Source organism: Eulemur rufifrons, chromosome 29 (genome assembly GCF_041146395.1).
Source record: "Eulemur rufifrons isolate Redbay chromosome 29, OSU_ERuf_1, whole genome shotgun sequence".
Taxonomy (NCBI): domain Eukaryota; kingdom Metazoa; phylum Chordata; class Mammalia; order Primates; family Lemuridae; genus Eulemur; species Eulemur rufifrons.
Genome location: NC_091011.1, coordinates 80150998 through 80172959, shown reverse-complemented (window position 1 = coordinate 80172959; position 21962 = coordinate 80150998). Strand labels below are relative to the sequence as shown.

Below are 21962 nucleotides of genomic sequence, written 5' to 3'. Positions count from 1 at the left end.
AAACAACCTCAGCCCTTTTCTGTCACATCCCGTGGTGATGGCCAACCTTCCATGAGCCAGGTGTCCCTTCCTTTCAGTTCCAGCGTCTCCTCTGTTCAGCTACAGACAGCTAGAGAAAATTGCTCCCATTTGGGTGCCCTGGTCCAGGAAGATGTTTCTCTCCCTCCTTCCTTTCCCTTCCAGCCCCTCCCACCCCCTTCCCATTCTCTCCCCCAGGACACACCACACACCCACAAGCACACTTAACACACTCTCGCACTCCTTAAACCCTTAATACTTCTGTTACCTTCAGTTCACATACACGACCAATGCAGGACTGACCTTAAAACCAAAGCAACATTTTAATAGTCATGAGATCAAGAAGGATTCCTGGGAAGGGAGGAGATGGGAGGGCGATGAGAACCCTCTTGTCCCTGCCTGGGAGCTTTCAGGACATTCATCTGCCTGTGGCAAGGTCAGCACCTGGACCAGCCCAAGGAACGTCTCAGCTGGCAGACCACGCGGCCTCTGGACCTCGTAAGCACATTTTCTGGACCCATCTCATTCTGGAATCTCCTTCCTCAGGTGAGTCCGGCAGGGAGAGTTCTGGGCGGCCACTGGGAGGCAGCTTTGGTGAAGGGCATGGTCACCTCCGCCTGAGTTTGTCAGTAGCTCAACGCATGACCCTGGTATGAACAAAAACGGGGTGACTGTGTCTGGCCACGTACCCTACCACCCACTAAACTGGGTGAATTATTGTTTCCACAGCTCACCTTGATTTCATACAGATAATTCCATGCGGGTTTCATACATATATATATATGTATATATATACTTTATATATATGTAGATGTGTATGTCCATATGTACACATATACATATATTCACACTCACACATACACACACATAAGTATACACACACGTTTCTGCAGAAAGAAGTCCTGCCACAATTTGGCTTTTTTGGGACAGTGAAATTGACGATGCAGTTTCTTACTCCACCAATCCCAGAAAATCGAGTGGTGCTTTAAAAAATGCAATTCCAAAATCCGCTGTCTTTCTTCCTTTTAAAAAAAAGGTTAAACAAAACTTTTCTTCCAAAGTCGAGAGACTTAATTCCATTTGATTGCACCTCTGCAAACGTGTAAAAAATTTTGAAGTAACTAGAAAACAATGCCATGATGTGGCTGCTTGTCACTGTTCCAATGTCACCACCTCCACAGCCTGGCCGTCCATGGTGACTGCGCTGTCCGATATCCTGGTGGTCACAGGAGCCATGGCCACCTGCACTGGCCCGTTGCCCTGGGCGAGGCTGGTCACCACAGTCTGGTACATGCTCACAGGGATCTGGACCAGGCCTGGGGGGACAAAGGGAAACCGTTGGTGGGGCTAGTGCTCCGTTCCCAGGTGCTGGCTGGACAGGGGCAACCAGCTCTCGCCCTCCAGGGTGTCACTGTCTGCCAGCCCCAGGTAATCACACAGCCACTGCCCAGGCACAAATAAATCTCTTTCCTCATCTCATTTTAATTTTTTTCATTAACTAGTTTTAAAAATCTATAATTGACACATTATAATTATACATATATATGGGTACAGTGTGATGTTTCAGTGCGTGTATACATTTGACATGATCAAATTGAGGTAATTACCATATTCATCACTTTAAACATTTGCCATTTTGTGGTGACAACAATCAAAACCTTCCCTTTGGCTAAGCAAAGATCTAAAGTATTACTTGCTATATTCGCCCTACTGTGTAATAGAACCCCAGAACTCACTCTCCTAACTATAATTTTGTACCCACTGACCAACCTCTCCTGGGCCTCCCCAGCCTCTAGTAACCACTATTCTATTCTCTACTTGTATGACATCAACTTTCTTCCATTTTAATTTTTAAAACAGACTATCAGGAAAGAGAAGTTTGGAGAAACTATGGAGACGTGCCTCAGGGCAGAGCCTCTGCAGTTTGCCAAGACCCCGCCCGCTTCCATCTCCAGGAAATGGGGCCCCAACAGGTGCGAGCCAGCCCATCACCCCTCTGACTGCCTTCTTTCTCTAGGAAGAGGCCACCATTATCCTCCTCTTGATATTCTGCTACACTGCCTTCTTCAACCATCTTTCTGCCTGTGCTCAAGCCTGAAAAGAAAAAACTTCTCCTATCCCGTCTTCTGGCCACTGCTCCATTTATGTCTCTTCCTTCAGTGTTGAGCTTATTAAAAAAATAAATAAATAAATAAATAAAGCCTAGGTCACTGGTTTCCTGATTTTTAGATTTCACAGACCAGTAAAATTTAAAAACACATTTTGGGGACAACTAAAAATAAATAAATAAATAAATAAATACTCTAACCTCATTTCCCAAATTTTCTTCTTTTTTCGAGATAGGGTCTCACTCTGTTGCCCAGGCTGGACTTTGATTCCTGGACTAAGTGATCCTCCTGCCTCTGCCTCCCGAGAAGCTGAGACTATAGGCATACAGCATTGTGCTCGACTCCATCTGCCTCCTAATATCACTGTTATTTCAGAGTAGACAATTTAACATAAAGAAAGGAAGCAGCATATAATCTCAGAAAAATGTAGTCCTTCCTAAAACAGGAAAGCTGATGACTTTGTACATTTTAAAAGAAAGGATTTCTAGTTAGCTAAGGCAGAACAAATGCATATATCTTCCTTTCTTCTGACACTATAATTACAGTGAATGGGGGAAAAGGATATAAACAAGGGATGTCAACTTACGATATCAGAGGTTCACCCACTGATTGAGAAACTGAACTGGAGAGGCCTCAAAAAGAGACCTAATGTGGTATTTGGGGTGAAGAGGTAGGAGAGACTGTGGAACATCTGGCCTGCCGTCCTAGTACAGACACTGAGGCCTATGGGTCACCTCACCCTTCCCCGGCACAGCCTGTGACAATCAGCGTTTCAGTGTCTTACTCTTAAGGAATGGAGAGTTCCACAAGGGTAGCAGAGACAATGTGGGGAGCAGAGGAAAACAAAAACAAATGCCCCCAAATGCTATTATCCTCAGAGATAAGAGATTAGTATCATAAAAATGGGATGTAATAAGGAGTAAGAGAAAAAAATTTTAATTAAAAATTCCAATAGATGAAATATATTCAAAAGAAGATCAGAAAATAGAGTCAAAATCTTCCAGAGTAGAAAAGATTAAAAAAAAAAAAGATGGAGAGGAGAGAAAATATGAGACTTATGAGGTCCAACCTCTAATAAAAGAGAATAGAAAAAATTGAAGGTAAGAAATTATTGGACAGATAAGTAAATTTCTAGAACCGAAAAACACGAGTTTCAGATTGAAAAGGCCCATTTGATGCCAAACATAACAGATGAAAAAGGATCTAGACACTAAGACACATCTTTGCAAATTCTCAGAACACTAGGGATAAAGCAAAGACCCCAAAGGATCCAGAAAGAAAAAAAGTCACATACAAAGAACTGGGAATAAGAACGGTGTTGGACTCCTCAACAACAAACCTAGAAGCTAGAAGACGATGGAGCAATGGCTTCAAGTTGCTTTTAGCCTCGAATTTTGTACTCAGCCCATGCAATGACAGCCACATCCATAAAGTGTGGGGCAGAATACAGACATCTCCAGACGAGTAAGGGCTCAAACAATTGGCTACCCACGCATGCTTCCCCTGGAAGCTTTGAAGGCTGTGGTCCACAGAAGCAGGCGAAAACTAAGAAGGCAGTGGCTGTGGGATGTAGGAGACAGAGTCCCCCACGGAGAATGGTGAAGGGAGCTCTGCGGGGAGCTGAGGAGCCCAGGACAAGGGCTGCGCAGCAGGTCTGAGAGAACAGAGAGCCTGTGGGGAAAATGCCATGACCAGGTGGGAAAGAGAGGCTTTTCCAGAGCAGAGTCGGACAGAACGGGCGCTTAACAGTTAAAAAGTAGAAGCCCCACCCCCACCAAAAAAGCAGGTATTAACTTGAAGAGAAAATAAAAGTTGTACAAAAAGGAAATATAATCATAATAATTATACTCATCTTGGCAATGAGTAATTTTTATGTGGTTATAATAATATAAACATAGATACCAAGTTATCTAAAACTTGTGCTAGATGATGTCTCAACTAAAAAAATAATGACACAAGACTATTATTTAGAGCAATAAGGATACATAATAGAAAAAAAAGACATATAATGTTGCCTCTGGGGCACAGACTTTAGAAAAAAAGTTTTTTGGTCCTTTTTATGGGGCAGAGGGTACCAATTTTAATAGAGTTTTAAGACATTGCACTTTCCACTCCAGTGCTTATACAGTGCAATGTTATTTCCTTGCCCTGCGCACATATTCAAGTATTGAGAAGGCCCTGGAAGTTATTATAACAGATCAACTTTAAAATTGCCACAGAATTTGCTACAAATCGGGGTTCTTCAATGGAACTATGTGGTACCACTGCTACACTCATACTCAGGTTGGCTTAATCAGCCTCTTAAATCGTGGGCTCAGAGGAGGAACCACCAATGGAAGAGTGCCACCGCCAGGGAAGACTCACTTTTAATCTTTTGTGACATTTCTAACCATATGCTGCTTTGATGAAAATAAAAATTAATTTTAAAAAGGGATGTCAGAATATTTTCCAATGCAAAAAAAAAAAAAAAAATCAAACATAAAATGTTATTTCACAATGTTAAATTGTATGTGACTTTTCCAGGAGTAAGTTTTGCCAGTTTAGGGATTAGGGGTTAAGTATTTGATGATGCAACATAAAAAGAGACTTGATGTTTTGCTTTGATGCTAGTCATTTTTAGAAGTCCAGCTTGTCCTGGTGTGCAATAAGAGAAATGAAGGCATGGCCAGCCTCCCCTCACGCTGGAGGTGCTGGGGCCCAGGAGGAGAAGAGAGGAGGCCGGCACACTTGTACACCGGGCTGGGAGGGAAGCAGGCCTGAGGGCCAGGCATCGGCTTCAGCAGGCTGTAGGGTTCAATTTCTTTCATCTAAACTTTTGCAAATGGCTCTTAAATCTCTCTCATCAATCTTTCTTTCAGTTCACTCCCCTACCACCCAAATTATCTTTCCATAACATGTTCCTCCCCAATTTTAAACCTTCAAATTCCATGACACTGAAAAGGCCTATAATCCAGTTCAAATGCTTTAGCATAGTATTCAAGGCCTCTTGTGATTTGCCCTCGTCTATCTTTCCAGTCTCATTTCCCCAACTCTCTCATAGGAACCCTGTGCTCTGGGCACCCCCCACCCCAGACTACTCTCAATTCCCCAGGATATTGGTCACAGTCCTCTGTCCCGGCCTTTGCTCAAGATGTTCACTACATGGAATTCTCGAATCCCCCACTCCTTCCCCTTTGAAACTCAGGCTCAGTTGTGCGCCATCTTGGAAGCCTACCCCATCCCAGCCCCAGTCAATAGTCAAGAGCAGCCTCTCCTGAGTTCTCCGAAGGCCCTGAGGCAGTAGTGCATAATCTGACTTGGGCCATAATCTGACTGTGCATGTATACAGGCCTTCCCACTTCACTGAGGGTTCCCCTTCAAGGTCAGGCCTGGCTCTGGTTTATTTCACATCCCCCATGGTATGAAGTACGAAGCATGCCACAAGTTTATACCAACATAGTCTCAAGGGCAACAGACCAAGGGACTCTACTGCTGGCCTCAACCACTGTGCAGCTGGGCCCCACTCCCCAGCCTCTGGACTCGAGGCATGGGCCTGAGTACATGTGCAGACCACATGACCCTGTAAGTTCCCTCCTCATCCCAGTGTGTCATGATCATCATTGCTTTTATACTCTCCTCTGGCCAAAACAGGCACCGTCAACAAAGTAACCCAAAATGCCCAGTGGCAGAGCCAGCACACCTCTGTGACCCCCACAGAGCCCACATGCTGGCACAGAGCAACCCAAACCAGAAGCACAGATCAGTCTCATTTCATTGCTCTGGATTCTGGGCTTGATTCAGTTCCAAAAGCTCCAAACTTGGGGAACAAGTCACACAATTTACAAATACAGTGACTACAGTGAACAGGGAGACCCTTTCTAACTATGAGCAGCCATCTAGGTTAGGGCGGGGATGAAGAGAAGCTTAAAGAATTGTCAAAGTTAAATTTCTTTCACCCTGGCTTATGATGCATTTGGATTTCTAATGATGTGGGTCCATGCCCAAAACTGCTGTTAAAATGGTTTTTAGTGTCATGGAAGATTTGCCCCACAATAAAATGGAGAAAGGTCCAAATGCAAAAATATATATTGGCTGACACTGCTATGACCAGAATGATCTTTTGAGCATACAAACTGATGCTCTCCTTTAAAATTCTTCAGTGGTTTCCAACGTCCCACTGGATATAAAGTCCAACCCCCTTTGCAGGTATCCAAACTCTTCATGTGGGCCCTGTTATTGAGTTAAGCCTGGTGGTCCACTAATACCCACTCACTTTACATGCCAGCCAGGTGAACTACTTGACTGAGGCACTCCAAGCATACACCTCCCTGCCTGCACACACTGCAACTTCTGCCTGGAGTGGGCTCCTGTTCTTCCAAGAGTCAGCTCCAGTCTCTCCCCTCCTGTCTTGGGTCCTCTTCTCCTGGGTCCCACAGCACTGTGTACAGGTTTATGGAGGCAATGGTCTTATTCATCATCACTGTTTACATGCCTTGTCACCAACGAGACCATAAATTCCTCAAGGGAGGGACTGAGTCTCCATCTTTGGGTCCCTAACAGTCAGCAGGTGCTCAATGTTTTCGACACTCATGAATAAACCTGCCTTCTAAGATTTCACATGTGTTCCTTCTAGGGACTGGATGATTAAGTGAGTGAGTCTTAGGGTGATGAGCCCATAAAAAAGCAATGGAAAAAATACTACATTCAGAATTCATCCAAATGAAACCATTTGTAAAAGATTCCATCTTCTGTACTCCACATCAGTCAGGAAAGGAGCAAATTTGGCCACTATAACTGGGTGATGAAATGACTCCCACATAAAGCTCTCTCAGGGTGAATAACTGGTGACAGCAGCTACACATCTTGGAAGCCTTTCAGAGGGAGAAATTCCATATGCAAGAGTCATTTCATAATGTCACGTGCCTTGAAATCTCAATTCTACTATTTTCTACATGCAGTTTCAGTCTACCTCCACTTTAAATAAACACATTACCATCCCACTGTGGAGGTTTTAAGACACCCTCCCCCGCAAAACACACAGGCATTTTGACATGGGATTAGATTAAATCGCCTCAGTGTCTCTGACCCAGCAGCCGTTATGTCCATTGCAAGGGAAAGGGGGCGGGGACTGGAGGCTTCCAAACGCAGCATGCACTAAGTCGGGCCGGCTGCCCTTGGAAGAGAGATGATTAAATGCTGAGGTACAGTAATCAGGCTGGGATTGTCCCCGCATCTGCTCAGCCTGTGCCTGATTAGCCCTAATCTAGAGGCACATGTTAATCCAAGCTTGTATTCTGGGTCATTGCAATTGATTAAGCAACAGGAAGCCCTTGATGTTCTACTTTAAGGGCTTGGAGTTCTTTTTATTTCTCGGAGAGACCCTGTACAATCCTAGTAATGCAGACTCCCTTGGCCTTTGTACAGCACTTTTCAAAGCCCTCTCACACCCGGCTGCATGTCACTTGATTTCTGCAGAGCCTGGAGAAGTACACAGGGCAGGTGTTCTTCCCTTTCACAAATGCCAGGCCAGCTCCTTTGGCAGGACCACGGGCTCATCACAAAGGCACATACTTATAACGTCCTGAAGTTTTTCGTACTCCAATATTTAGAAGCTACATGAAACCTTAGAGTTCATTCAGTCTAGTAAATGCAATCCCTTTTTTTTCTTTAAACTCAAAAGTAAATATAAAAAGTTAAAAAAAAAAAGTAAACACAGGCCGAGAGAGACTGAGTGATTTTGTTCCCTAAATGACTGAATCTATGGTAAAGCCAGGTGCCCAGGCTTTTGATCTGGGAGTCTTTCCATGCACCACAATGCCCTTAACACCTAATGTCTGGGCCAGCATGGGCCTCAGAGAGACAGGACTGTCCTCTTTGGGCTCCCTGCTGCTTCTCCTCTCAGGCTTCATATGGTAAGGTTTACAGAATTGGCCAAAGTGGAAAAAGAGGTCAAAGACGACTTGAAAACTTCAGGGCCCAGCACAAGGATTTCCTTGTCAAATAACAGTCAAACCAAAATCCCCAGAGGAACTCCTGGATCCAGGACAACATTTCCCTATAAATGACAATGATGCCTAAAACGGTTTTTTTTTTTAAAGCAGTTGGGTATTATTCTTGAGCCCAAATGGTGAAACATGCTCCTCCCAGTGCCCCTACCCCATAAATTGCAATTACATCCTTCCAGTTGCTCAGGCCAAAAACTTCAAAGTCATCTTTGACCTCACATCCAATATATTAGCTAATCTTGTCAACTCTCCCTTCAAATATAAACCCAGAATCCAACACTTCTGCTGCTGCCTCCTAGGACAAACACTATCATCTCTTGCCTAGACCACATTTGAGCTTCCTTTGTGATCACCCCGCTTCAGCCTTTGCCAGAGGGAACTTTTAAAACTTTCACACAAAGTGATGGATATGGGCACATGCTCTGAAAATACAGATTCCCAGGTGGGCCAGCTCTGGACACAACTCACTTCCCACCCAATACCCTTCCTCCTTTCAAGCCAAATGCCCTCCTGAGAAGACCCAGTGGGTAAGCGACAGCACGGCAGACGGGCTTCTGCTTTGTCCGCTTGAAGGAGACCCCCACGTAGGATTCATTCTTCAGGGAGCTTGCTCCTCTCAGGAAGGCAACCATTCCTCACATGGTGTTAACCAGTTTCTTTAAAGTTTAACCTTTTTTAGGAGAACCTATATTTTAACAGGCACTTAATTTTTAAAAATAAGTAACACACAGAGGACAAGTAGAAAAGTTACAAAAGGGTATGGAGTGGAAGAGTAAATCTCCCTCCCAGTCACTTGGGTTTGTTTTCCAGAGGGATCTAGGGTGGCCCATAGTCTACCCAAGATAGTCTATGCATTTGAAATGTGTGTATGTGTGTGTATATCTTCCCCACTCAAACAGTGCACACTATTCATACCCTTTTGCACATTGTTTGTTTTTGAGATCTTTCCTTATGATTACAAAGAGAGCTGTCTTAATGTTTTTTTAGTGGCTGAAGAGTATCCCATCATATGGAAGTACTTGAATTTGATTAACCAGTGCCCTGATGACTTATACCTCAGGTTTCCAATCTTTTGCAATTATGCCAAATGCATATGTAACTTCTCATATGTACTTGCATATGTATATGCAAGTATACTCTATATCTGCAGGATAAATACTTAGTAGTACAATTTCCTGGTCAGAGGATATTTATATTTTAAAATTTGATAGGTACAGTAATGGGGGACTCTTCCTCCAATTCCTTTCAAGACTCAAAATAACAGTGGAATTTAAGATTTAAAGCATTATAAGCAATAGAGAATGAATTTTTAGACAGGGGGTTGTCTTTGAGCCTCTCAAATCATATTATACAGGTGGCAGATTATACTATCTACTCATAATCCTGGCCGCCTTCTACAAAACAGGGGGCCACGGTCTGCCTCTGATGATGGCACCAGGGGAGCATTGTGGTAGACCATAGGTGCCAATTAGAGTAACTTTAAAGGTTAGGGGCACAGCCTTACACACTCTGTGGATTTATCATTCATAAGCCAAGCTACTCTATTCCTGACCTCTCCTGAGTATCACCACTTGCCTGCTGCGTAATGGAATTTACACACACACACACACACACACACACGTGTGTGTGTGCACGAGTGCAAATATACATATAAATGGAATTTATTTATTTTTCCCAAGGCTAACTTCTTTCAGTATTATTTGATGAATTAATATATATATATATATAAAAAAAAGTTAGCTAAATCTTAAATATTATTTGGCAAAAGCTATCCCATCTGCCTCCCAAAATTACTTGTGGTAGCTTTCCACTATCAGAAACATAAAGTCTAAATAGCTAACAGTCGAGGGAGCTTACACAAGCCTTTCCCACAAATACCCTACATTATCCCTTCATTACAACCATATTTGTCCCCTCAGTGTACCCTGAACATCACATGTACTTGCTCAGGTAGATCCCTCTGCCTGGAATTACTTCCTGCCAATTGAAGCCTTATCCTTCCGATGATTTCCACACCTTTCACGGAGCTACCTCAGATGGAGCAGCCCACCAGTCCTCACCCTCCTCGGATTTTCTTGCCTCCACCATTCATTTGGCACCAGGTACGTGTTGACCTGCTTTTCTTTCTATAAATCTGCTTACTTACACTGCTGGCAGGACTATGTTTCTGAATGCTGGGAACTTGAACATAGTAGGTGCTCAATAATTGATCATATTCTTCATGATTTTCAGAAACTTGATAATACTCCTCTGCAGACTGAAGAGCCTTGAAGCCTTTTACTCTGATCCAAAATGAAGTCAAATTCTCTCCATAACAACATTCTTTAGGTGCTGTAGCCAAATGCTGTATGGTAGTTCAGGTGCATTTTATGTGAGGGAAAAATAGGCTGTTTCATTTCCATTAAAGGCTTCCCTTCAGAAAGACCTACATGTGAATCCTGGTTCCGCCATTTAATGGCTTGTGAGCCTTAGTTTCTTCATCTATGAAGAAATAGTAATTATTAATCCCGCAGGGCTGTTGAGCTAGATGTGCTCACACGGGTAAAGTCCGGTACAGTGCCTGGCACATAGTAGGTATACAATAAATGTCAGCTGCTTTTCAAAGATGGCTTTGAATAAGAGGTTTGATGAAGTCTGGCTGGGGTCACAGATGTTAGGCGAAAGCTCTCAGGAAACAGAAAGAAAAGCAGAGACAGTACAGATCCCCTGTCAGTGTCGATTTGCTCCTGCCAGGAAGCACATCATTCACCAAAGGCCTTCAAAGATGTAAAGATTAGAGATAAAGGCCATGAAATCAGGGCAGATGGACTGGAGACAGCTCCCTTCTGAAACACACAGGCGGTCAGACTGGCACTGGAAGTGCACCACAATGTAGACGAGACGGTTGCCAATCCTGGGCATTGGTGAATCAACAATCCAGGCTAAACCACTACTCAATATTAAGCATGTTAAAATATGATCAGGACAGTATGACAGGATGTCATCACCCTGATAAGTTCCCAAACTCCTCTAGAAACTAGCAGAATAGGCTTGAGCCAAGCAGAGCACGGGGTGCAGGTGTGGTCAGTTACCCAGCACCACAGCCTGCCCTCCCCCACCGACAAGATAGAGCAGGACAGACAGCCTGAGGAAGAATGGGCCTTTCATTTGCCCTCACAGGCCGGGAAACCTTTGGGAATTGTTGTTTGCTATAACCGAATCTTTCAGCCCAAAGGCCTTCCAAGTTGGTCATGGAAAAATCTTTAGTTGGAAGAAAAATATTGATGGTTGTGAGAGAAAAATAAAGAGGTGAACAAATAATAAACATACTATTACTCGTGGTGGAAGAGGAATAATAAAACCCAAAGGAAAATGTACAATGTAATGCCTTCTGTAGTTTATGGACATGAAAGCTAACCCTACATATATCAGGAAAATACCGGCTTAAATGAGGAACCAGGACTATGACAGGAAAAGACAGGAATAAATAAGAAAGCAATGAAATCATGCATTGTATTACTTAAATAGCTTCTGAAGTTTTTAAAGAGCCACCAAGGGTGTCTACAGGTGTTTCTAGGGGTGATAGGCAGGAAGCAAATCCTTTAAAAATCTTTCCATTGCAGTCCTGGAAAATATTTATATCAGTGGCTGATGTCTAAGGAAAGCCATTATTATACAAAGAAAAACAGACACAGTACGTAGTGATACAGAAGTGGAAGGAGATAAAAGGAAATCAGGGCCGGGCGCGGTGGCTCACGCCTGTAATCCTAGCACTCTGGGAGGCCGAGGTGGGCGGATCGTTTGAGCTCAGGAGTTCGAGACCAGCCTGAGCAAGAGCGAGACCCCATCTCTACTAAAAATAGAAAGAAATTATATGGACAGCTAAAAATATATATATAGAAAAAATTAGCCGGGCATGGTGGTGCATGCCTGTAGTCCCAGCTACTCGGGAGGCTGAGACAGGAGGATCGCTTGAGCTCAGGAGTTTGAGGTTGCTGTGAGCTAGGCTAACGCCACGGCACTCACTCTAGCCTGGGCAACAGAGTGAGACTCTGTCTCAAAAAAAAAAAAAAAAAAAAAATTTAAAAAGGAAATCAGGTAAGAAGCTGGGCCAGTAGGCAGGCAGCAGATCGAGAGGCTGACAACGACAAAGAAGGACCAGATGGCACAAGAGGCACGATGTAGAGCAAGGAAGGGAAGGTCATGAAAAGAATGTCAACATCAAGATAGGAAGGCAAGAGGGAAAGAGAAAAAGCATTTCTCTCCCAGTGGTTTTGTTTCTGTTATATTAGCTGCTTCTAGGACATTCAATCTTCCTTTTCTATATTTTCTAAGTCCAAGGCATTTGGGTGCATTCTGGGGAAAATTTGTGGATTAAAATATGTCTTATAACTGGCAAGTACTGAATATTCTCATGAAGCCAAGAGCAGCCTCACAGATGCCTTGGTGTCATGGGCACTTCTCAGCACCCAAGTTTTTCTCTCCTCTTGCTAGACAATCTCAAGACACACTGAGAAAAACTGCTTTCTGGAATAATGTTCAAAGCAGTGAGTGTCTGGTTGGGACAATGTCACTGTGTCTTTTGCCTGATTTTGCAGACCACCGGGAAACTTCTCATGTCCTGCATCCCACAAGCCAAATGTTAAAAATTGAATTCATTTTTACTTTATTAGTAAATATCTCAAAACATATTTGGGAGGTATAATTTCATGATTTCCTCTTGAAATTACTGGAGACACCCAGGAACATTATGAAATCAGGATTTTGTGCTTCAGTATTCAGAATTACCATGATTTAGTATCCTGGAGACTGAGCTCCCAACGTGGGGTTGAACGAGCTAACTCCAAGGTCCACTGACCTGACCAAGGCAGCTTTAAACTGAAAATGGCAGGAGAGAAAAGTGTTCCACCAAAGACTGTGGAATACGCATGTGCTCTGGAGAGCACCTAGTCTGACTGTCCAGAGAAGGGGAGAGGGTGCCCAGTGAATTCCCGGGAGAAATCACTGGAACGGTGGGAGCAACACTCAAGGGCTCCAATGCTGACATACCAGTGGACAGAGTATGGGGCAGTATGCAGAGTGCACCAATATTGTTAAACAGAAAGTGGAGCCCAGATGACAAACCTCGGAAGAAAGTCACCAAACTGTCCAAGAGTTAGCAATAGGTACAGAAATGAATAGCAGGCCCAGTCAGGAGTTTCTCAGAGTTAGGAACGGAGATTTATTTTTCTGTTGTTATTTTCAAACTTTTTATTACGGGAAATTTCAAATAGGCACAAAAGGAGAGAGAAGAGTACAATGAACTCCCGTGTGTCCAGCATGCAGCCCCCACATCTTCTATCTGAAAAGGGACAGAGGGAAGGAAGCCTCCATAGACGTGCTCCTGCTTTTCAATCCCTCACTTAGCATAATCTAAAGGGCACCATTTAGGAAAAAAACCCCAAGCTAAAACTTTCTAAGTGCATATAGAGGGCAGAATTAAATTGGCTTTGGGTAGTGAGACGCCTGCAGACAGCAAATTAGAAAGTGGAAATAAGCTGACAGTTATGGGACAGTTACATAGAAAGAAATCTCAGTAAGTATCTTCATCAAGTATTTCTCCTGCCTTTCCTATCTAAGTATACTTACATAGTCAAATTGCTAACGGGGGCAAGTTCTTTATAAAAGAAAGGATCACTTGAGGCTGGGCATTCGAGGCTATAGGAAGCTATGATTACGCCCATGAACAGCACTACTACATTCCAGCCTGGGCAACATAGTGAGTCCCTGTCTCTTAAACAACAACAACAACAACAACAACAACAACAACAACAAAAAAAGACCAGGCACAGTGACTCATGCCTGTAATTCCAGCACTTTGGGAGGCTGAGGCAGGAGGATTGCTTGACGCCAGGAGTTCAAGACCAGCCTGGGCAATAGTGAGACCTCGCTAATTTAAAAATTAGCTAGGCATACCTGTAGTTCCAGCTACTCAGGAGGCTGAAGACCACAAGTGTTTGAGGTTGTAGTGAGCTACGATGACACTATAGCACTCTAGCCTGGGCAACAAAGCGAGACTCTGTCTCAAAAAAAAAAAAAAAAGAAAGAAAGAAAAAGAAAAAGAATCCCAGCTAATAAATGAAAAAGGAACGGTAACACTAGAAAGTCAATGGTTACTGAAACTGTGAGGTGACTGGGTGACAGGGACTGTACAGTAGAGGAATTAACACCGTCCATGCAGGAAGCAGTGTCTAGAATGACAGCCTCTCAGAGTTATTCTACCTTCCAGCTGCTTCCTTCTTTCCCCAAAGATGCACCCGCCCCTGGCCCTGTCAGTCAGGATCCACTTGCATCCTGCTTGATCTGCCACAGAAGGGCCTGACGATAACACAGAACTGTTAGAAAGCACCGGGCAAGATGGGCCACCAGACCTGCTGTAGCTGTGCAGCCTCCCATGAACACCATGGTGAACAGTGCACACACCACCTCTGACGTCCACGTGTGGAGGGCTTTCCAAAGCCTTCAGTACACGTCAGCGTGCTGAGCGCTAATGCATTGTGCAGATGTTTATAAAAACATATCTTTTAGTCAGCTCTTAGTTAAACTGAAGGGAGGGCAGGCACTTCCCCCCTTCCTCCCCCTCCAAACTGGAATTTATGATGTGGCTTTCCTATAGGAGACTTACCTTCCTAATTATGTCTTCCTTAAGCTAATATTAAAACTCATTTATATTCCCTAAGTACCCAGCAGCTGGGTGGGGGGCAGCGGGCAGCGGAGGAGATGGTCCAGGCTTACACTGGCTAGCCTAGAGAAACTGTCCAAGGATTTAAAATGTGTTACGAGTAATCTGCGTGACAGATAATCTGTGTGTGACAACTAAGAGTTGACTATATTTACATTTATAAAACTGACAGGCTATTTCTGTCTCTTAGGGCTGCTATGAGGATAAAAGAACATTATGTTTACTGAGGTAATATTATAATTTCATATGGGCTTTCTCCCAGGAGTCAAAGCAGCTGTGTGGCAGCTACTAGATGCAGACAAACAGAAGCAGCAAGATTAAAGGCCCTGTCCTTGGTGCCAGGAGATGCTGAGAAGGGAAGGTGTTAGCAGCCCACTCCCAGGGGCACTGTCCACACGATGAACATTCATACACACACTCTGAGCCCCTGAGTAGTTCACACGTGCTCTTGTTAGAGGCTCTGTTTAATGAGAAAAGAGTTGTCCAGTCCAACAGCAGGGCTGTGAGAGCTCAAGGAGAAGGCCAGGGAGAGGATCGTCTGAAAGTGCACATTCCTAAAACTCATTTCCTTTCTCATTGGCTATAATTCAGTGTGTGTGTGTGTGTGTGTGTGTGTGTGGGAGGGGAGTTAGTTTTTTGTTTTTGCAAGGGATAGGAGTGGAAAAAGGACATGAAATTCTTGGAGAAAAAAATACCATTCAAGCATATTTCATTTTCCCCTTCTAATAAGACTGAAATAGAAACTCCAAGGCTTCCTTAAGTAGTCAAGACATTTCAAAAGGTTCAGACCAATCTCTAGAACAGTGCTGTTCACGAGAACTTCCTGAGATGATGGACGTGTCCCATTTGTGTGCTGTCCAACATGGTGGCTATACAGCACTTGAAATGTGGCTAGTGTGACTGAGGACATGAATTTTTAATTTTATTCAGTTTTAATTAAGTTTAAATAGCCATAGGAAAGCTCTGAAACCTTTCCAGAGCTTCCAGTGTGCCAACTCCATATCATAAATGTGCATGTGACACACATATACACACACACACAGTATAACACTCGAGAGTTGTCTTTGTTTAGATGGAAACTCAATCTGAAATTGGATGCTTTGCATTCAGCTAAAATGTTTTCCTGGCGTTTCCCTTATTTATATCACAGGTTCTTTTCTTTGCTGCCTTACCCCATCAACTTATCCTAACACCTCCCACCCTCTCGGTCCCTTCATGAGAAACTAGCAGCGTTTAAGAACAATGCAGCGTAGATATACGCTGTAGTACTACAGGCAATAAGGAGAGGCTGGTCTGGGCAAAGTCAGAAGACTTGCTGGACGCCTCTTCAGTGAGCCAATCTGATAGCACGGCCTTTGTAGTCTCTCTCAGAGCAGTGTCTCACTTTCCATATTTAGACCCCTTCAATGATTCTCAGATCTAATTGCTGGCTTTACAACAGCAAAGATGTTTTTTATCAATTTCAGTTTGAAAACCCCATTTAGGCTCTGAAAATCTCTAAATTGGGGCCTTTCTAATAATGAAGATTTGGTGTAATTATAATGTCACAGGCAATTGTGCTGACAAAGCAAAACCAATATGTCTCCTTGCTGGGCCTTTGCTCTCGGTCTGACCAACAGGAGGAGAAAAGAGGCTTTGTCAGGAGCAGATGTGCAGTGGGAGGCCCCAGGAAAGCAGATCTGTTGAATGAAGCAGGTGCCACTTAGACATTCACTTTACTGACTCCAACCACAACCTCCCCTTCATTTGATATCCTGCTCTTGGCAGGAGGATGGGGAAAGAGCATCACACAAAAAGGAAGCATGTTTATCCTGTTCAGATTACTGCTTCTGCCAGGCTGCTGCTGCTAGGTTCTGCACATTTGCTCTTTATTACACAAATGTTAGAGCTGGGTGCTGGGAAGTGAATCCCTGTATTTACATAGGTAACCTGAGAGCCAGAGGGCCCCAAACCATCCTGGCTGTGATGTGCAAGCTATTAGAGTTAATAATAGTGCACTGACATTCCTTCAAAATCCTAATGAAAGCACAAATAAAAAGAGGAAAGTCCCCTTTTACCCAAGAACCTAAAAAACTTTATTCTTTAAGAATTTTTCCTGTTATAATATTCTGGTTCTTGTGTGAGCAGTGATTAATGCCTTTTACATGCTTAATTAAAACCTACTTTTTCACCCATGTATGGAATAGAAATGACTCCAATTAAACTTGCCAAATATGGCTCTGGATCTGGTATGCCAAAAAAAATTTCCCTTTCTAGAATATTGCCTGCAATGACAAGCACCAAAATTCTCTCTTGGTTACAAGGAACTGCAGTCATCTAAGATCAGAATCTGTCTTTCACATACAAAGACTCAGAAAGATCTGGGGACTTAAAGGGAAGGAGAATGAGATAAAGAAACTTGGCCTTGAGGACACGGCGGATGGAGAGGAGAACACGTCAGTAGTGTCCATTTGACAGATGGCAGGGACCTTCTTGGGAATCTCTGCCCAGAATGTCCCTGGCTCAGATTGACGTCCTATTCACAGAATAGTACACTGGCTCATCGAGTTTCCCCACGCTGAGAATACCTGACACAGTCAGACCAAAGAGCAGAGGAAGGCATGCCAACCTGGCTCGACAACATGTGCTAATTCCCTTTGGGGCCCTGAGGAGCTAACTCCTGAGGCATCCATCCTTTAATATGGAAAACTTCCAAAAGATACATCTGAAAGATGTCGCCACAGCTTGGATGAGTACTAAAAATAGAGCTCGACGTCTAGTGGCCTATCATTTCATCATAAAGACCCTCTATGTCCACTTTTGTTTGGTAGTCTTTAAGTCTTCAAGTAGCAGAACCTATTAGCAAGCAATTCCTGGTGTACAAATGATGAGTACCTGAGGTCACCCCAGTTTATGAAGGAAGAGGGAGAATGAGACATTACCTCTGGATCTGCAGACTCAAGCAAGGAGAAAGATGGGCCTAAACCCAAAACGAGGGAGGAGACACTCTCACAAGAAAGTGCTGCTCCTTCTGAAGGTGTCCACAGCTCAGCATCTTTGCAGCAGGCAAAGAAAAGCACCAAAGAATCCTGACAACTGGAAACCCCTGCAGCTGTGGGGGATATGTCTGAGGAGTGACAGGGATGGCCTGGTAATTCTAGAGAACTGAGCTATGTCTGAGGGATACAATATACACCCATCAGTAACGGAGGCTTCTTGAAGTGGGGTTCTCAGTGTGAGGTTTGCTACCTCCTCCCTGAAAATGGAAGCTTACTGGCCTGGGTCCTAAAAATGTATCCCAGAAGTGCTAAAAGTGAACCCTCTGAAGATTAACTCCCTTCCCTTTCAGTGTGAGTGTTTAATAATGATGATGGAATAGTAACGGTAGCAGTGGTAGCAGCGGTAGTCAACAGTTATTGCATGCTTACAATGCCCCAGGCACTAACCTAAGTAGGACTGAATATTCCCTGATGCCCCCAAATGTGCTTGCTATCAATACTTTTCCCTGGATAGGGGAGATTGGGGGGGTCAGGAAAACTGCCACCTCTTTCTGAGAGCTATTCTGAAAGGAGTTTTGGACTTCAGGAGATAATTATGAAGGGAACAGGGGAGGAGGACAAGCTTCAGGAGTGGAAGAATCACCACCAAGCTGTCTCTTCCCTCCCTCAATGTCATGAAAAGGGTGAGTAACACACATGGGGCAGAGAACTGTACACCTCTTTGGGTGTTCTAGAATCTAGAGCCCCATGATATATCTCCATGTTCCCACTTCTCAGCAGCCGCCACGTTGCAAGGTGAAATTTGGAATTCATCCAGTAGTAATGGCTCCTTTCAGCCTTGTGACGTACCAGGCTTTGGGTATTTGATCTTCTGGGGGCCACTATAGGTCCATTAGAACACCTGGCTGCAGATACCTTAGCCAAGAAGGGAAACCTGCACTCCTGAGGAATCTAAGTGGAAATATGCAAGTGGCCTGGGTCATGAATGAATAGACTAGGTTGGAAGTGAATCTGGGTGTCGCCAGTGTCTCTTATCTCAGGTTTTCCTGCTTGGACTCTACAGTACCTAAAAATAGGCCAGTTCTTGCAACCCTCCTGCCCTTCTATTGACTGGCTGCAGATTAATGCAGTCACATGGTAGTTTTTTTTTTTTTTTTTTTTTTAAGCAAAGCCATGCTGTCTATGAGCTGAGAAGGTCACTGGGAGACAGAGCTCATGAAGTATTTGTGTTGTCCTCCCCGATGCAGAGAGAGCACAACTTGCCAAAAGACAACCACAGCACTTTTGCTACAGCCTTTAGATCAGCATAAGCCAATAGAACTTTCTTCAATGACGGAAATGTTCTGTATCTGTACAGTCCATTACAGTAGCCACTAGGTACATGTGCCTATTTAAACTTAAATGTGAATAAATTATAATTAAATTAAAAATGCAGTACCTCAGGCCACATGTGGCTATTTAGCACTTGAAATATGATTAATGTGACTGATAACTGCCTTTTAAATTTTATTTAATTTTAATTAACTTGCATTTAAATTCAAATAGCCACACGTAGCTAAAAGCTACCATATTGGACAGTATAGCTTTAGATCTTAGATTTTGATACCACGTATCTCTGCTAAGATTTATCATGACTTTTTGACTTCTACTAAAATGACAAAATATAGTTGCCACCATTCCTTAAAATATCCTGCAAAATAGTCACCACACCAAGTAGCAGCATAATCAGATGAATAACAAAGACCACGATTGTCATTTGTTTTATACCTTCTTTATTGCCAGGTTGGATAGGTTGGCAAGAGGGAATGAAGGGAAAGAAGGGAGCCCTACAGCGGGCAGTGGAAGTGTACTGGAGATCAGAGTTTGATTCCCACTTTCACCATTTATTAGCTGACTGACCCTGGGCAAGTCCCAGCTTTAGATGCCTCTTCAGAACAGGGCTCATGAGATCTGTCCCACCCACTTTACTGGGCGATGGTACACATAAATGGGAAAAACCCTGTCTGCAGAGAAGGCCTATCTCCCAGAGGGGCAGGCGGAGGACACTGAAGCAGCGCTGTCCCTAGGCACTGCTCCACACTCGATACACTGCTGCTGTCCCCAGCACAGCAGCTAGTTCCTGCTCAGCTGAGTTGCAGGCCCTGCTCATGTACTCTCCCCACTCCTTTCTGAGCCACAGCTCACAGCTCTCCTCATCTTGTTTCTTAGAAGAAGTAATCTTTTCAGGTCTAGGAGTATGCTGCCCTCCCCCTCCATTTAAAAACGACCTATGATTGCAAGGGGGAAACAGTTATAATACAAACGAGTCTCCATTTGCTTTTTCTTACGGAGCAGGCAAGGCCTCAGCTTGGTCTGACTGAGACCATCCTAGTGTCTTCATTTTCTTTCAAGTCACCTTATTAACAAAGGGGTCGGTGGAAAAGAGGGCCATTTACCTTCAGGAGAGTGGTCCAAAAACCCACAGCTACCATATGTGCTGCTCTTTAGGGACCTTGAAGATGAGAGGCTAAGATCAGGGGACTCATAGCTCACACAAAAAACAGTTGCTTACGGGCTGCCTGCTTAAGTCCTGGAGACACTGAACTTACCATCTTTGAATGGTACCACCTTTAGTACAAATAGTATCATAGAGTTCAACAGCACTTTTAAAGCTATTTCTTTGCTTTACAGTGACTGAAAATGCACTCTTACAATAAAACTTTATTTAATACATTTCTTTATTTAAACTTTAATTAAAATACTGAGGCAAAAAATGATTTAGTACACACCAGAATAGCACATCAGCAAACTTTTTGGTGAGCAACATTGACACATTTCCTAAGTTAATTTAACATTTACATCTCAACTGACTCATCTGAGAAAAAGTCCCTATGTGGATGTGTCCAGAGAATGAGGAACACAGAAAAAGGTAGAATGAGAGATGTATTTTATAGTTTCTCAAGGTGAGGACTGGCACTTTATCTCTTATATTTAAAGAAGAGATAGAACAGAAGGACATGCAGTAAGTAAAAATGGGTGATGGTGATAAGGAAAAAGTGAAAAAAGTCATCCTTCACAATGAAAGTTAAAAATACAATGCAGTTAAGATTTGAAGACAGACTATGCCATTTTAGGAGTAAAAAGCCCACCCTAATTACTGTGAACTATGTACTAGAAGAGGACAGCAGCCCTAGACCAAGGACCGTGATAAAACCAAAAGTGAGAACCTTTAAACAATGTAACCCTGTATTTCCTTGAATCAAGGTTACAGAAAGGGCTTCTGATCTAGTCCCATTTTAACAGTATCTACCTCCGGAACATAAATCCTTCACCTGCATAAGACAAGCATTTGGATCTGTCTTAAAGGCAGGAAAGCAGGGTCCACAACAGTACTGAGCACTCAGTACAACTTAATATATTTTTGAGGAATGACAGAGAAGAAATTGGTGTTGACAGCTAATAATAATTTCATGTTTATGATGTATCTATGTGCTAGGCACTTTGCTAAACCCTGGACAGGAATCATCTTGTGTGATGCTCACAACTATGTTATGAGCGTAGAACTATCTTTATCCTAATTTTATAGCTAAGGTTTAGAGAGGTTAATTTGCTTGCCTAAGATTACAGAGCTTGTCAGTGGTGCAGCTTTTAGAGCAACCAGCTTCTGCAGGTCCTCCTATCTCCCTTGCCCCTCTCAGCTCTATACCAGGTAGCTACAAAATTAAATGACCCTTGCCATCACTTTCTACGGCAGAGGTTCTTAACCTTTTTTTCTGGGGTGGAGATGGGCAGTGGCGGGAGAGTGCCTCTTATCTAGTTACACATCTGATCCAAACTATGGATCCTAGAAAAAGACAAATAATTTTGTATAGCATTTCTCAGGGCCCACAGACCCTAGGTTAAGAATGCCCTAATGTTGTTATAATACATATAAAGAAGGTTTTTGTAGAAAATTGCACACATAATGACTCCTTTGGGTCCAGCTGGGCTTACCTCTTTATAATTGGTATAAAACAGGCCTACAGCTATCCTGCCTCACCTGGGAGACCTTGAAGTTTAGAACTGTTGTGTTCTAATCTCTCATGCAAGGACCACATCCAAGAATCCTGCTCCCTTATCTGGACCTCATGTTTGTTCTCACCCATCTTCTCTGTTACCCCTCTTGCTAAAAATATTAATTACTAAGCTATTCTAA

The 21962-nt window shown here is 43.4% G+C and overlaps 1 protein-coding gene across 1 annotated transcript in view; it reads right to left on the bottom strand.

Annotated features, from left to right (window-relative positions):
* Positions 1-843: 843 nt before the first annotated feature.
* NRF1 (nuclear respiratory factor 1) overlaps positions 844-21962 on the bottom strand; it is a 117816-nt gene continuing 96697 nt past the window's right edge. Inside the window, exons 11-12 of the mRNA XM_069461821.1 lie at positions 14390-14446; positions 844-1334 (exon numbers count right to left, since the gene is read on the bottom strand). Coding sequence (XP_069317922.1) covers positions 1171-1334; positions 14390-14446 — 221 coding nt within the window. The 3' untranslated portion in view covers positions 844-1170. The remainder of the gene's footprint in view (positions 1335-14389; positions 14447-21962) is intronic.